The sequence below is a fragment of the Hippoglossus hippoglossus genome, chromosome 22, assembly GCF_009819705.1.
Source record: "Hippoglossus hippoglossus isolate fHipHip1 chromosome 22, fHipHip1.pri, whole genome shotgun sequence".
Classification (NCBI taxonomy): Eukaryota; Metazoa; Chordata; class Actinopteri; order Pleuronectiformes; family Pleuronectidae; genus Hippoglossus; species Hippoglossus hippoglossus.
Window position 1 is genome coordinate 11,145,587 of NC_047172.1, and position 13,709 is coordinate 11,159,295.

General features: G+C 43.4%; 1 protein-coding gene across 1 annotated transcript; it reads right to left on the minus strand.

Moving 5' to 3' along the window:
- Nucleotides 1-68: 68 nt before the first annotated feature.
- On the minus strand, nt 69-13,164 carry znf292a (zinc finger protein 292a). Its single transcript, XM_034576243.1, has 8 exons — nt 12,976-13,164; nt 9,888-10,042; nt 8,950-9,028; nt 8,484-8,619; nt 8,125-8,327; nt 7,700-7,836; nt 7,071-7,212; nt 69-6,924 (listed from the first exon to the last, which is right to left on the minus strand). Exons 1-8 carry the CDS (start codon nt 13,123-13,125, stop codon nt 778-780), a joined length of 7,149 nt encoding a protein of 2,382 aa, XP_034432134.1. The 5' UTR covers nt 13,126-13,164; the 3' UTR covers nt 69-777.
- Nucleotides 13,165-13,709: the final 545 nt, after the last annotated feature.

Below are 13,709 nucleotides of genomic sequence, written 5' to 3' on the forward strand. Positions count from 1 at the left end.
CAACATTTCATTTTAATGCACTGTATATTATATTTGAGGTCTCATAAAACAAGCAAAGAAAACAGTATTTTATTTAATCCTCTTAGTGTTTATTGAGATAAATATTTATGATACAACTTTATTGTAGTGTTCTGTGTATTAGTGAATTCTTCACACTTACTATGCATAATAAATCATATAAATATATTCTAATGAAGAGTAGCAAACTTGTGCTTTATGTGTAAAAAACAGCGGGACAGTGTGTTAATGTCAGTATCCTGATGAGTAAATGTTATCTATTGTAATCTAAAGTCTGTAGAATATCAGAAACAAATATTTGCTGACAATATTTTACAAAAAGAAAAAAGTAACATTTTAAAAAGTAACATTTTATTGAACACTTTGTGGAAGACATGTAAATATTACAGATAGGTCTACTAGTGTTGAAAAAGGATAAAATAAATACAAACAGAACTTGAAATCCCATAGGGATATATAAAAACATAGTTTTTCTTTAAAAGTCTCCATTTAGCAAAAGAAAAAAAAAACATCTTCAGTACTAAGCATAAATACAAACAAGTTTCTAAAATCTATGCCCTAAAGATTACCTGGTTATTATATCTAACATACATAATTAAAATCATCCAAGACATTATTTCTTTAAGTACAAAATAGGCCGTCTCATTGTAATCTGTGACCATGAGTGTGAACAACTGGAAATCTGGTGCATTAACAAATCATTCTGCAGCATAACTTCTCAAATCCTGAGTGAGATTGAGTTGAGAACAAAGTACCGGGCTATGATCCACTGTAAAGCCACTTTTTGATCATGACCATGGGCTTCATGTCTTGTAGCTGCTTTAGCAAAAGATCAGCACCGTCTGAAAATGTTTTATCCATCACTATCTTGACATTGTTTACCGATTTTAGATTAAGTGGATTTCTGAAGTCTACCAGATTTTCACAGCCCCTAAATTCATCAGTTATTTTACTCTTCATTGAGGATCTCTGTTTGTGAGTTTGCTGTCTTTTGGACGGCAGCTCGGCACCAGGTTTGTCACTTGATTTCCGTTTGGAAGAGTGGGTGGACTCTGAGGTTTCCAAGAACTTAAGGAAGGAGTCCTCAAGTCCTAAAGGCTTGAAAGACCCTGACATAACCACATCGTCATGTTGTTCTTGGGCTGTGGGGGTACCAGGATTTGAGTTCTCTCTTGAACTGTTAACAGTCAAACGATGCCTAAGGGTCTGCATCCTCTCCGGACAGGCTGGTGTTGGACGTGCAGGTTTTCTGGGACGCCCTCTTTTCACTCCGCCTTCTGTCCCAGTGGAAGCTTGAGATTCTGCACTATCGTCGTTGGAAAGCTTGCCGTCTTCTTGGTTTGCTCTGTCCAGCAGCTCATCCATTTTCTGGTCTCCGGGTGTCTCCGCCTCTTCTGGCTCCGTCTCCTCAGAGGACGAACTTGACGCGCCCTCAGATTTATTTGCATCTTTGAATCTGGCGCGCGAGTACTTTTTGCAGAAAATGAACTGACTCCTCTGGTCTTCAATGTATCTTTCTGTGAGGCCATGAGTGGTGTAATGCTTGAATATATTCCTCTCAGCCCGCTCAACTGCATCACAGCCTATGATCATGCACGGGTACTGCAGCGCGGACTTCTTGGTGCACATAGCTGATGCCTCCTCGTGGGATTTTAGTGTTGGTTTCCCGAAACTAGTCCAATGTTCAATGGACTTGCCTTCTTTCTTTTTAGAGTTTTTCTTCTTCATTTTGAATTTGTTTTCTACATTCTCTTTCCCATTAGTCTCTATGAAAAGCCCTAATGATTTAGTCCTTCTTCCGTCACTTGTTTTGGGATCATAAACATACTCGTGCTTTTTGATCAGGTGGCGGAGGAGGTTTGATTTTGTAGTGTAAATGCGGTCGCATGCATCATATTCGCACCTGTAGGTTGGATCAACTGAGCCGCTCTCAGAGATGGCGATTTCCTTGTGGTAATTCTTAATGTGCTCGATGTACTTTTCCACAGAGGTGAAGGGGAGATCGCACTCTGGCCGGTCACAGTTGAAAGTCGCTATGGTCATGCTGGCCATCATGGCCGTAGCTTTGTCTCGGGTGAACTTGTGAAGTAAGAGGTAATGCTGCACTAACCGTGTGATTCCCATGAACACCCTAGAGCAGTTTTTCACTTGACACCTGACTTCATTGTCTTTTCCTATGCTCGGACTGCTCTCTTCTCCATTTTCAACGCTGGTCTTTTCAGGCTCAGTCTCGGGTTTGGAGGCGGGCAGCGATGCCTGATGCATAGCCCTGTAATGGAGAATCAGATTTTGCTGAATGGTGAACGCAGCAGTGCATCCTTCATGGACACAGCGATATGGTCTATATGGACTGTACGCGTCCATTGCCTCACACATTTTGAGGCTCAGCTTTTTCTGAAGTTTCTCTTTCCTCTGGGAATCGTCCTTAGTTGGCGTGTTTTTGGAGCTGCTGGGTTTCTCTGGGGAGGAAGAGGCAGATGTAGTGGGAGAGCCGGACTTTGGCTCTCTCACTTTGCTCGATGCTGGATCAGATTTTCCTCGCTGCTCCTTTGCTTTGCCAAGTGGACTGAGTTTCTCTTTTAAATTAGATTTATGTTTCACATCTGGACTCTGGTTTACAGCAGCCAGATTAGGTTGCTCTGGGGTGCGTTCAGGGACTGGTGCCACCTCGCTGAACGATCCCTCGTTCAGATAGTTCTGAGGTGATGGCAGTCTTGTAACCGTTAACACATCAGGTGTCACGCCCTCTTTTACTGCAACTCCTGGTGAAGTGATGTGATGAACTTCGGGATAGTTTTCATTGTCTATCTGAGGTGCAATTGCAATGTCAAGCGGTTCCTGTTTGATAGCAGGTATCACAGGTGCAGACTGTGACGTGGAGCTGGTGTTGGCATCAGTGGCTGCAGGGCTACTTATCGCATCATCTTTGCTAACTCTTAATGCACGCCTGTTTCGAGCACTGATCTTTAGCTTCTGCATTTCTGCCTTTGACAATCGATGGACTTTTTCATAGTGAATTCTCAACCCTGTGGTTCTGGTGAACGTTTTGGGGCAAATCTGACAAGGGTACGGAGACAGTTTGGATGGTGTTCTCTTTAGTTCCTCTATCATTTCATTAGAGTAATCGTGCATTTTACACAAGTGTTTGAAAAGCGCCTCCTTAGTCATGAAGGAACAATCACAATCTTCCTGGTCACATTTAAAAGGTTTAGGTATCTTTTCAGTGGGCTTGTCATCACTTTTACTCAGGCTTTTACTTTTTTCTCTGTCAGCGGCTTTGTCAGAATGGCTGACTTTTTGCTCTGAGGACAGTGCGTTCCGCATCTTCTCTTGAGCAGCCTCAATCAAATCCAACCTTTGAAAGGCATGTGAGATTTCCATCAGGTGATCCTCTTGATAAGGTACAGCGAGGGCTGGATTAGTCATCTCTGCAGCCTTCCCTTGCTGGTTTTCAGGGGGGAAGGAGTTGGGGTAGTCCATTATATTTGTAGTTTGGGGCTCCTGTTTCAACACCATAGGTGAAGTCAAAGTTGTCAAGCTACAGGATTCCTGTGAGAAATCACCATTGTTAAACGTCGCTCCATTAGTGTCAGGGACATGCGGGTCATTGAGGAAATCAAGAAATGACATGGGCAGGTCAGCCGTCAGGTCGATCTCATCTACGGGTCTGCACTGCGAGCGTTTCGACAGGTGACCTCCAAGAGATTTGGTGCTGGAGAACTCTCTGAAGCATCTCCTGCAAATGACTTTGCCATCCTTGATGATAGCGGGCCATTTGGTTCGCTTGCTCAACCTGCTGCGTTTTCCTTTCTGCGGGTCGGGTTCGCTGCCCTTTTCTTCTGCCACGTTGGCATCACATTCAGCAGTAGGACAGTCCTCATTGTAAGGGAAATCTGTGTTGATGGCACTATGTGGACTGAGCATGCCATCCCCAGAATTTTCCATCTGATCATAACCAGGGGTTGATATATTCTCTGTTTTAACAATGTCAAGTGTGGGTTTTAATGCAACCTGGGCCTCTGGGCTGAGACATTTCATGGGAATATTGACTGATGAGCTTTGAGCATTACTCGAGTTTTCACTCTGAGCATATGGAGTGTGGTAACCTCCTTCAGAGAGGCTGTCAATAGTTGAGATACTGTTTCCATTATCTAACTGTGCTGTCAAACTTGCACTGTTTTTTCTCATATCTACAGCGTCTCCGCTACCTTCAGCATGCACGAGTCCATACTGATTCCCTCCGTTATGCATTTGCCCTCCGTTATCAAGCATCAGAGAACTAGACACATACTGAGACATCAAACTGGAATCTGAAGGAACCTGTGACACAGTGGGACCAATATTAGCTGCCATTGGATGATCTCTATCAGATGGAAGAGATGCCGTGGTCTGATAAGGGTCCGCCTGCCACTGAGGGTAGCTGCGGGAGGGGTAGTCATTCATGTTAAAGCCGTCTGGATAGCTGTTATTCACGGGAGGTGAAGACCATGACTGGGACATGTCTGACTGCATCATTCCACTGGGATTGTTTGAGCTCCCCCATGACGGATAGAGTGTGGGGTTCACCATTGGAGTGATCGGCACAGGCTCCATTGATCCCGGATAACATTGGGCAGGTGACGTTGAACATCCCACTGGGTAATCCATTTGCTGCATCTTGGGTTTATTGCATAGTACTCCTGGCTGATTTGACGGCCTGTTTCCCAGGTTCTGAGACTGGTTTGGTGAAGCTGGTCCACTCGGGATCTTTTTTGCTGTGATTTTGGCCACTTTGTTGTATTTCTTTGCCAACTTCCAGTCTTCAAATATTTGAGGGTGTTGCTTCTTCACATGCCTAGAAAGACTTTTGTTAGTACTGTACGCCCTTGTGCATTCGCTATATGGGCAGGAGTGCAGGTTCTCCTCACTGCCGGCACTAACAGCAGAAGTGCTGGAAGGATATCCCTGCAGCGAGCTGGGAATTTCTGTCTTGATTTGACTCGGGGAGATGATTTGTAGTATCGCTTTTGGAAATTCACTACCATGTACATTATTGTTTTGCCCCTCTCCCTGCTGTTTTGCCACAGGGTTTGCTGCAGCGGGGACAGGATATTCAGAAGGTATCTCACCTTTCCCTGGCACCTTTTCTTGTACACACGGAGCCTCCGGTGGTAGTTTTGCATCAGCTGGTGCTGTGTGAGGTTTTGTCAGTGGAGTGAAGCATTTCTCTGGTTCATTCATTTCATAATCCGCACACGGATTCAGCATACTTTCGACGGAGTGTTTCACCCTTAGAGGAGTGGCATCATTAGAGACCTCTGGGGATCTGCACGGTGATGCGTTTGCATTTGATGGTTCATTCACACAAGCACCTGTGCTAATCCTTTCAAGGCAAACAACAGTCGAACATGCGTCTTCTTCGCTCGGGGTGCTCTGTGGGGGAAGTTGCACTTTTGGAGTGACAGGCGGGTTTTGATTTGTGACGGGTAAATTGTTCACTGTGTCATTTGTACAGTGATTCTCTTGGTGAGACAAGAACTGAGACTGTGAGTAAAATATTTTACCACAGTTGTCTGTTTGGCAAGTGTAGGTAAGATAATGCTGAGCCTCATGATCATACAACAAATACGCCTCATTGTAAACTTTGCCACAGTTAGGGAACATGCACTGGGCCTTAAATTCTGGGTGTGTTTTTCTATGCATGAGGAGCTCAGAGTTGGAGTTAAAGTTGGCCTTGCAATCCAACTGTATGCAGATGTATGGTTTGCTGCCACAGTGCATCTGCAAATGATCATTAAGATGTCTGACATTAACAAACTGGCGTCTGCAGTACTGGCACACCACTTTCTGTTTTTGTATCTCTAAAAATCTCATGGCCTCCTCGTCGTCCTTGTGAGATCTGACGTGAGCCATGAGGTTACGGAAAAACTTGAAAGCCTTGGAACAGTTTTTAACGGGACAGAAACAGTCTTGACTTATCTGTGTGTCAGATGTAGTTTGCTCTATCTTAACAGGAGTTGCCAATTGGTCCCCAACATGAGAGTCAATTTTAACAGGACTCATGCTTGTCTTGGCGGCAACCTTTGAGTTTTTTGCTGGACTTTTAGGGGACTGAGGTGTTTTGGTTACCTTTCTTGCGGCTTTCATTGCAGCGAGTCTCTCTTTGCAAGACTGCTTTACATGCGATGCTACATGCGGCTCTAAAACCTCCCTACTTTCAAAACTGTCAGCACAAATCGGACACAGGTACACTCCATCTTTGAAATGCTTCTGAGCGTGGCGGACAATTCTGTGACCCAAGAACTCCTTATCACACAAAACACAGTACTGCATGTAGGCCCGCCAGTTTCTGAAGCGAGCGGACACAAAACCCTGCTCCCGAAGTTTTTTAGCCTCTCGGTTTTTCTCTCTTTCATCTGTGATTTCATTGAGTTCGTTCGTAGTGGTTAACAGAAAATCCTCCAGGTCTCTGTATTCAGGGAGCTTGCCAAGTGCACTTTCCACCTCTTGTTCGTCTGTGTCATTAAGTGTGTCAATAGATGACACAATAGCTGCCTCCTCGCCCATCAGTGCCAAGCAGTTGCGTTTCAGTGTTTTCCAGTCCCAGAACTCTGGATCAAAAGGCCACTGTGTCTTCAAGGCCAGCAGTAACTCGCAGCGTAGAGAGTTGGGTACGCGTAGACTCCCATCCTCCTCTGGCTTTTGGTCGGGTTCGTTGTACAGTGACTCCACAGCATAATAAGAGTCGACAGTAGGCTGGAGGAGGAACTCCGTCAGCTGGCATGCACGCTTAACCTCTAGATCGGTTGGCAAGATGCAGGAAATAGTCTTGCAGATGGTAGACTTGCTGTCCTTGTGGTCACTGGAGGTCATTTTCAGAGCTTGAATGCACATTTCCACGCACACTGGAAGCCCCACCTCTCCAACCTATAGAAAGAATAATGTAACATGAATGCAACAAGTAAGATTTTGCAGGCATGTTAACAGAAGCAGCAGACTATGAGTCAGTGTCGTTGAGAATAGTGACGTCTCTGTCTTACTTAAAGCTACAAATGTGTAGACTGTTTTCTCACCTCGTTTTGGATGACTTTGATGAGAAACAGAATGTGACAGACACTTCTGCAGAGAAGAGCCATCTCTTTGCCTTGGCCGAGAAAAGTCTCAGCAGACGACTCTGAACGCATGAGTAGCTTGCTCCAGAACAGTGTGAGTTCCCTGGAAAACATCACAAACATATAAATTCTTTAGAAACTATAGCAAAAATCCCAATTCCTTATATCTTCTTTGTCTGAACAATAACCCCAAACCACAAAATATTAAATATCAAACCTAAACGATCAATCAATAAGAAAACACTTGTTGATTGACTAATTGTTGTAGCTCTATTTGAAATGAAAAGGTGCATGTAATCAAATTAAGATCACCACAAATCTAAAAGTGCACTCTTCTGTTCTAACCACACTGTTGCTGATACAAAGCGGTCAAGTGTTTGAGACAGCAAGTCATTAATATCCTCACTAATTCAGTTATTCACACTGGGCCAATCTTCACACAATTATTAGCTACTAAGAAAGCAGAGAGCAGGAGGAGATCTTCGTGCACATATTTATCACAGAGATCACTTCGGTTTGGAAAAACAAATTTGTGCCATGACAACTGTATTACCAAGTCTTCTAATAACATATGTGGGACCAACACTTACCAGGCGCAGTAAACTTCTCCTTGAAGGAGCTGTCGCTTGAGAAAAGCAGAACATAAGCAGAGAGCTCCTTTCTCGTCTCCCTCTGACTCCAAGTTGCAGATCATTTCAAGAGCGTCTTTACAGTCTATTGATGCAATCTATTGAGAAGACAGAGAGAAATAATTGTGTTTAAAATTACACTAAAAACATTTCACAACACGGTTGGGACATTTTATGAATAAGTATCTGCGAGTACTGAGTGATCAGTGAGTGTTGGTTGGGAGATTTGGTTTAAGATTTGACTTAGGATTGACTATCTGTTAAAATGAATTGTTTAATTTAAACAATTATGTCACACATCCACTTAAATAATCTTTTGGGTTTGCACATCAATCAATTTTTCAAATGTTAAACTTGATGTCTGTGTTACTGTGTCGTTTCTTCACCTCTTCCATTAGCTGCTCCTGATTCTTTGTCATGCAGATGCAAAGCAAGTAGGTTTGTTTGAAATTCCCTTTTCCTTCATATCCCGGATACTCTGAGCACATCTTTGCAAGGACAGCAGCCTTATCAACGCTGTCCACTTTGATTAGGTGCTTTATTCGCATGTTCAGCAGCGTGGGACCTTCCAACTCAAGATACTCGTGAACTAAGGGACAGATAGTGGAGAAGACAAAAACAAGATCTGAGAAACGCCACAAGAGGCAAAACACACACTATACTATAATTTCATTAAATTACAGCAGGACAAATGAGTTTGGTGCATCTTCAAGGCCAATATGCATCTAAGGAAGTGAGAACTAACCTTGCTCTGTTTGAGGGTTTTGATTGGACAGGATGCTGCTGAGCGTGGTGTTGGACCAGACGCCATCCTGCTGTGCCAGAACTGCGAGCAGGCAGAGCTGTGTGCTCCCACTTTCTTGCAACAGGCTGTGTGCCAACTGTAGCACGAGACAAATAAATGTGTAGTCGCAGAATTACTAAGGTGTTAGTGAGTCATACTTGAAATATCACAACATTCAAGGAAATCATTTTTACAGCAGATTTACTGAAGTGAATTTGTGTCAGCATCAAATAAGTCACGAGTCATTCTCATACAGTAAAGAGAACATACAACCCCTTATATTTAAACCAACGTGTTTTTATTACCTCAACCCTGAGATAAACCATATCCACGCTAATTACTAAACAACATTTCTTTGCTTATCACTGCAAAGATAAGCCTCAGAAAAAGAAAAAAAAAGTGTGCTTACAGCCGCCGGGATACTGACCTTCATGGAGGACTGAAACTCCTCCCATAAGGCACCAGGGACGTGGTGGGGCAGTAAGAGCAGCAGCTCCGCACAGCTCCTGTGAATCCAACCCGGTCGTTTGTTAAAGCCACATATGGGTCAAGGATACACACTTCACAGAGTAAGAGGAAGCATGCAAAAAATAGGTGCGGCACTGTAAAGTCAATACAAAAGAGGATGGCGAACAGGAGAAATGGGGGTTTGTAAATCAGCAGCAGCGGCAGTGATAAACATGTCAAATTACATCTGTCTGTGTGAGTTCAATATTAAATAGTTATTACAGTTAGAAATCCTGTTAGGAGCGACCATACAAATAATCTACAAAAAGACCAAAATCCGCATTTATAATTTATAACTAATGAGGTTTTAATTACTGGCTGTCGTGTCTCTATCTACATTCTGTGTGCCTGCTTTGCCTCCATTCTCCAACTTTACTCCGCAGCTCAGCCCAAATATGTCAAAGCTCCCCGTGAGGTCGCCTTCATTTCTATTCTGCAGAACAGCCTCAAGGTCTTGGCCTTCATCTGAGCAAATAGCTGAGGCGTTCTTTTAGACTGTTTGCAGAGTATTTAAAAAACTTTTCAAATCTAAATTTCCTTTGGGATAAGGGCGTGTTTCGTTTTACTCAAATATTTTGTACATTCAATTATGGATTTAAACACATTACAGTCTATCTGAGGGGCGTCTCTGCTCGAAGACACAACTACAGCAGAGGAACTGCAAAGCAGACAATGTTATGTCTGTTGTTACATGCTTGTACCAAACCCTGTTCTGATTAAACACTAAAATCTTAACAACTAAAACTTTTAGAATGTTTACGTGAATGATGTATAACACATGTTACAGAATTGTTCATGGGAGGGATGTTGTTTGAAAGAATCAGAACAATAGTATAGGATTGAAACATTTCCACTCACAGTGCTAACTTTTCAAGTAGGAGTGGCACGTTTTCACATTCGGAGGAGAGACAGGAGGCCGCCTTAGCAAAGCTGAGGATGGCCACAGTGTAGACCTCCAGCAAAGGCAGTGGATCTTCATCAGTTTTCCATCGGCCGGCATGTTCCACGAGGACCTGGAAGAGGATTCAGATATAATGATGAGAAAGGCTGATTCTGCAAAAACCTTTGTTTTAAAAAAAAAACCTTTATACAAATCACTTAAATTTTTCCTTTAACAGTTTGGACAATCAACAGTCAGTCATCAGTTTTAAATCATGTTTAAATGAATTTCTTTCTGCTCTTCTATGATGGGTAAAAAAAAACAATTTCCAGGTGTCGGCTTGGACTCTGAGCAAAAATTAATCAATTAACCTAAAACTATAATATGTAGATTAATCTATCCTGTAAATAGACATCACAATATTTTGTCAATTATATTTGTACTGGATTTAGTTTTAATTACACTTTCCATAGCTCATGAAAACCAAGAAAAGAGCTGTAATTGCATATATTCAAGTTATGCTTCATAATTTCGGGTCTGACAATAAAAGCAAATGACAGTCTTCACACTCGTGGCAGCTGACGGGACCAGAATCAAACTTGTTAGGTGACGGAGAATATACGATGTAACTGTACTACAATTGAGGACAAACACGTAATGGCAATTTAGGATGAATGTAAAACTATTGGATCTGTGTTTATCTTTCATTTCAAAAAGCCACAACTAACTTTAAGCTTAAGACAAAATGTCCTTATATGCTAATGACATAAGTTTTGTTTTTGTGGATCTCTTGCTTACAGACCAGCGTACACACAAACCAACAAACAAATGGACAGGGGTGATGGCAAGGGGAAAAGCCACAGCATTTACATGGAGGTAAAATACCAAATACTGTCATGAACTACCACAAATTTGCATTTTAATTAATTTACTATATTATTCCACCCTGCTTGGCTACATACATAGACGCCGACCTCAGCCAGGAAGCCAGGACTGCAGGCTGCCGGAGGATGAGCAGCAGTATTATGTTATTACATCCTAATTATTAAAGTTGCACAGCAGGTAAAATAACAACGTTTTGTGTCTACTTCCCAAAATGCACACACACAGTTTTTCCATCACTCAACAAAGAGTAAGACATAATCCAGCAAGGCTTCATAAACTACCACAACATCTGATTTTGTTAAATACATATTTATCCTGTTATTACATCCTAATTATATTAATTAAACAGCATGTCCTTCCACCAAGCTTCATGGAAATCCGTTCAATTGTTTTTGTGTAATCTTACACGCCAATGAAACAAACAAACAAACAGGGGTGATAACGTAATCTCCTTGGCGCAGGTAGAAAGCCACAGATTTTACATGGAGACAGAATGCCAATAAACTACCACAAAATTCATTTTATATTTACTATATAATTAGGTCCAAAATATATAAGCTGCCCAGCATGTAAAACAACGAAGCCTTTTCATCCTCCACCTCTTTTTTCCCCATCAGTCAACAAAGAGTAGGACCTACACAGAAATCCAATGAGGCTCCATAAACTACCACAACATTTAATTTTGATAAATATATATTTGCTAAGTTATAACCACCTAATTATACAAAGCTACACAGCATGTAAAACAACTAATGAAACTTCACTGGGTTCTTTCCTCCCACGGGACACATCCCTCTAACAAATCAGTGCAGTTGTGTTGGTGTAATCTTGCTTACAAACAAACAAACATACATACAAACAAACAGGGGTAATAATATAATCTCCCTGGTGCAGGTAATAGGCTTTTAGATGGAGACAAAAGGTGTTGTTGTAGTTGTCATTTCATAAATATATATTTACAATGTTATAACATCCTTATTGTATAAATAGCCCAGCGTGTAAAACAACAAAAACATCACAGTTTTGTGTCTTCCTGCTAAATAAAAGCCTTTTTTATCCTCCACCTCCCTTTTTCAGCAAGGCCCAAACTGCATCAATGAAAAACCTCTACACATCCATTTCATCCTGAATCCCTGTTCCCCTTCCCTTCCCACTCGGATCCTGACCAAGCTGCAGAAAACTTCCAGTCTTCCTGCCGCTTCTTTTCCCTCTTATAACTTTTCAGCTGGCTGGATCGCACCCCCCTCCCAGTGTTCGCTCATGTGGAACAGAAACAAGCCCCACGATAATAAGAATAGAACAATAAAGATCTGCGCTGCATCGCAGGTAAATGGAGACCTCGCGTGATATGGACGTGGTCGGGGCAAATTAATGAAGGAGGATGCGTAATGGAGTCAGTGACCACTGCCACACTCTCCCTTTGAAATCCCTGTCGCAGGCAGCTGCACACCGATCGCTCGCTTTTCAACACCAATGTCGCATCTTTGCTTGGTGGGAGCTGGTTAGAAAGCTGCGGTAATAACACCAATAATCAAATCCGCCTCTCCTCGTGCGGTTAGCCGGATTAATTAGTGCAAAAAAAAGGCCTGAGCTAGCACCTTGGAGGAATCATTGATCTCTCGCTACAATGGGCTTCACCGAACTAACCCGTTTTCACACCAAACTAAACCCTGGACGAACATGGAGCTGCGGTGTAATAACGCTCCCGACAGTGAATTCACCTCCTTTGAGTATGTGCACATCAATGCAATCGCACTGTAAAATATCGCTAACGTTGCTATCCGGGCTTTTTTTTTTTTTTTTTTTTTCTTGCACAGCATGACCACTGCACAGGACAGGGGGGGACCCTGCATACCAGCTAGCAACATTCATCCGCTGCTAGCTGCCTGGCCTGGAAAATACGAGTAATGCGTGCACGGTGCGCGTCCATCGGTGGCACTCGTCGCCCCACGGACAGTCAGACTTCGCACACGAGCACACGCCGCGGGCAAACACCGCGGAGAGCGCGGCGGAAAACCGCGGAGGAGTTTTTTTCCCTCCCCACTCATCCCGAGACGCTAGCTAGGAGCGGCTAGCCGCTTAGCTACATTGTTGTAGCGAGCGTAGACGCGCATCCTCGGCCAGGAAGCCAGAGGGGCTGCAGGGCTGCCCGGGGATGAGCAGGCGGGAGAGCGGGCTAACCTGGCAGAAGTCCTGGCAGAAATGCAGCGAGGCTTCCGGCGGCGACCGCGGGCTCTCCCCCAGGGCCGCGCTCAGGCCCTGGAAGCGCTCTCGAAGCTGCTCGATGGCTTTCCGTGTGTCATATTCCTTCTCTGTCTCCCCCTCCGCCATCTTCACAACAATCACGACCGCGTACGCACAGATGTTACGCTGCCAGACTCGCACACGCGCGCGCACGCAGGGGTGTTGGGTGGGGGGGCGGGGAGTGTGGGGCAGGGGGGCGACCAGCACGCAACGCTCACACACACAAACGCACACATGCATGCATATACACCCCTGATGCCACCGAAGCATCCACGACCTGACTCACACCCTGCACACACTGTAGTTTCCTGTGTGGGTCACTTTTCCTGCATTTTCCCGGGAACAGGGTCCATGTTACAGGGTCCATGTGACCTCCGGGCTCCGAGCATCATCACACAACATGCACCAAAGTCTGCTCACAAAATCTATGCTGCAAGAAGCGGCACATGTTGTACTGTGGTTATTACAAATCATGGACAATTGCACAATAACACAACCTTGATCCCTATCTTCATATTGCATATTTTGGAGGATAAAAAATGTTTTGCCTTGTATTTGTGGTTTCATTCCTACTTTTCTTGTATGTTTTATTTCTATTCATATTTTTATTCATATTTTAATTTCATACATTTTTTTTTTTTTACTTACAATATTTTCACAAGGTATACATC

Coding starts and splice junctions, on each gene's coding strand:
- znf292a (XM_034576243.1), bottom strand. CDS start 13,125: ATGGCGGAGGGGGAGACAGAGAAGGAATATGACACACGGAAAGCCATC. Junction 8,620..8,949: donor AGTTTCAGTCCTCCATGAAG/GTCAGTATCCCG, acceptor CTCGTGCTACAG/TTGGCACACAGCCTGTTGCA. Junction 8,328..8,483: donor AAACCCTCAAACAGAGCAAG/GTTAGTTCTCAC, acceptor TCTGTCCCTTAG/TTCACGAGTATCTTGAGTTG.